We start from the raw sequence: 2,720 nt of genomic DNA, 5'->3' as shown, positions 1-2,720 counted from the left end.
AGAAACCCTGTCTTGAAAAACCAAAAAAAAAAAAAAAAAAAGGTACTAATTAGGCTAGGGAGATGGTCAGTGCCTGCTGGACGAGCCTAAGGACCTGTGTTTGGATCCCTGGCCACCACGTAGAAAGTGAGTATTTAACTCAATCGCTAGCATGGAGGATATGGAACGGGAGGCTCCCTAGAGTTGAGATTCATTCAGTAAGAGACCCTGGCTGAAAAAATTGGAACCGAGCTTAGCTTAGTAGTATGCACCATTAATCCCAGCCCTTGAGTGGCAAAGGCAATCAGATCTCTATAGTTCAAGATTAGCTTGGTCTACATAGAAAGTTAGGAAAGCCAGTACAAGAGAAAGAGAAAATGTCAAAAAAATAAAATAAAATAAAATAAGGTAGGGAGCCACCAAGGAAGACACCAGATATGACCTCTGACCTCAACACAAATACACACCCTCATGCATGAATATATATGCTCCACACGTACAAACTATATTGTGAGATAGGATCTTGCCCACACTGCCTTTGAAGCTGGGTATTTGTTCATTGCTCTCAGTCTTCACAGATGATATACTACCTTTTTATGAGTCAGATTCCTAATCAAGTTAGTAAATTCAAATTCTTTCATTTATATTATGATACTAAAATAATAAACATTTGAATTGATATAATGATGACACCTCCCTCCTGGGATTAGAAATGGGCCTGGCTCTACTTGGTGGTAGTATTTTATTAGACATAATTCACTTATTCTTGTTTGGTTTTTTGCAGGTTGAAATTTACAAGAGTTTCCGCCCAGGTGACATAGTTTTGGCCAAAGTTGTATCCTTTATTATATCACATTTCTGGGTTTTTTTTGTCAAAAGAAGAAATGGAACCAGGCTCAGTGGCACTTAATGTAATCCTAGTACTTGGGAGATGAAGGCAGGAAAATCAGGAGTTCAGGTATTTAAAAAAAAAAACAGTATTAAAAGAGCGAAGGGAGGGGAAGTGGCAGACGGCGACAGCATGGAAAGCCTCTCCGTTTTCCTTCACTGGCACTGTGTGACTAGATCTCCCTAGGTGACGCACAGTCCAATTACCTGCTGACCACTGCTGAAAATGAGTTAGGGGTAGTGGTAGCCCACAGTGAATCGGGTAAGTTGTTCTTGCTCCCAAGTCTTTCCCTGGGAACCATGGTTATCTAGGAAGCAATAGGGATACACATACTTCCATTTGATATGGAAAACTATTTAATCAATTATAGGTTTCACATACCATGATGGGTCCCATAGAATTGTAACACCCAGTGCTAAAGATTAGCTCAGTAGTAGAGCATTTCCCTAGTATTCATGCAGCCCTGGGTCCAGTCCCCAGTCCCCAGTCCCCAGCCTCACCCCACTACCACCCCCACCCCCAAGAAATCACAAGATACTGTCACCTAGTGGTGTAGCTGACTTAGTATGTGTGAGTACACACTGATGTTTGCCCAGTGTTTAGGTCTTAGTTCTCAGAGCATGTCCCCGTTGTTGAACAACACAAAGCTTGGTTTAGTAAGATTATAGTGATTATATGTCATAATCAAGTACCCTCTTATATCATGGAATAAATGAGGCTTTTTTTCCCCTTAAGTCTTTCATATGCTAAGTAAGCATTCTACAGCAGAGCCATGTCCTGTCTAGCTGAAAAGAAAAGAGCCTCAGCAGAATCTTTGGGGTCACACCTCCAACACCAGCTTTGATCTTTTTCCTTGTAGGTGTCCAGATGGTTCCCATCAGCTGGTGTGAGATGCAGTGCCCCAAGACCCACACAAAAGAATTCCGGAAAGTGGCCAGGGTACAGCCTGAGTTCTTACAAACATAAACACACTTCCCCTCAAAGACGGAGCCACCTTTTTCCAAGAGTACCAGTATGAAAAGAACATCAAGATGCCACAGTCTTTATTAAGTAGTCTACAGTTACCTAGCAACCACCTCTTGAAAAATCTGCCAGAAATAAGTTTATGTTGTAATGAGCACCCAAGGCCTGTGCAGCTGAGACAGGAAGATTTTTAGTTCCCAAGTGTGAGTGTGGCCTAGGCTACATAGTAAGACTCTTTCAAACAAAATATAAAACACTGTTCTTGGGAAACTGTGATTTTTTATTCTCTTGGCTGGTGTTTGCATTCAGCAAACAAAACAATGTAATATTGGAAATAGCTTATACCTTCTTTATAAATATGTATATATGTATTTTGCTATGACTGGTGAAAAAATTGCTTTTCACTTGTTAGTGGTATAGTTTCTTTGGGGGGTATTGAGACAGGGTTTCTCTGTGAAACAGTCTTGACTATCCTGGAACTAGCTCTGTAGACCAGTCTGGCCTCGAACTCAAAGATACTCTCCTGCCTCTGCCTCCCAAGCATGCACCACCACTGCCTGGTATAATTTCCGTGTGTGTGTGTGTGTGTGTGTTACGAGAGCAGGCCCAGCTCTTCATGTGGATGCTTGGGATTTGAACTCAGGCGCTCATGGTTGGACGACAGTTGCCCTTCCCTGTTAAGCCGTCTCTACAGCCCCTGCTGTCACTATTTAAAAGGTGAACATGCAGTGAACGTTCTCATTGTTGTGTGTATGTGTGTGTGCACCACATGTGCCTCTGGAGGCCAGAAGAGTGCATTGGATCCCCTGGAACTGGATGTGAGCCCCCAAAGTACTCCTAATTACTGAGTCATCTCTCCAGCCACCCGGCTCTGTTTTGATTTTTGAGG

The 2,720-nt window shown here is 42.5% G+C and overlaps 1 protein-coding gene across 1 annotated transcript in view; it reads left to right on the top strand.

The window, feature by feature from the left end:
• The window catches only part of Exosc1 (exosome component 1), an 11,083-nt gene extending 8,845 nt beyond the window's left edge, over positions 1 to 2,238 (top strand). Inside the window, exons 6-8 of the mRNA XM_005352285.3 lie at positions 764 to 814; positions 1,045 to 1,129; positions 1,728 to 2,238. Coding sequence (XP_005352342.1) covers positions 764 to 814; positions 1,045 to 1,129; positions 1,728 to 1,834 — 243 coding nt within the window. The 3' untranslated portion in view covers positions 1,835 to 2,238. The remainder of the gene's footprint in view (positions 1 to 763; positions 815 to 1,044; positions 1,130 to 1,727) is intronic.
• Positions 2,239 to 2,720: the final 482 nt, after the last annotated feature.

This window comes from Microtus ochrogaster, chromosome 8, assembly GCF_000317375.1.
Source record: "Microtus ochrogaster isolate Prairie Vole_2 chromosome 8, MicOch1.0, whole genome shotgun sequence".
NCBI lineage: Eukaryota > Metazoa > Chordata > Mammalia > Rodentia > Cricetidae > Microtus > Microtus ochrogaster.
Note: the sequence above shows the minus strand (reverse complement) of the source record. Positions and strands in the feature narration are given on the sequence as shown.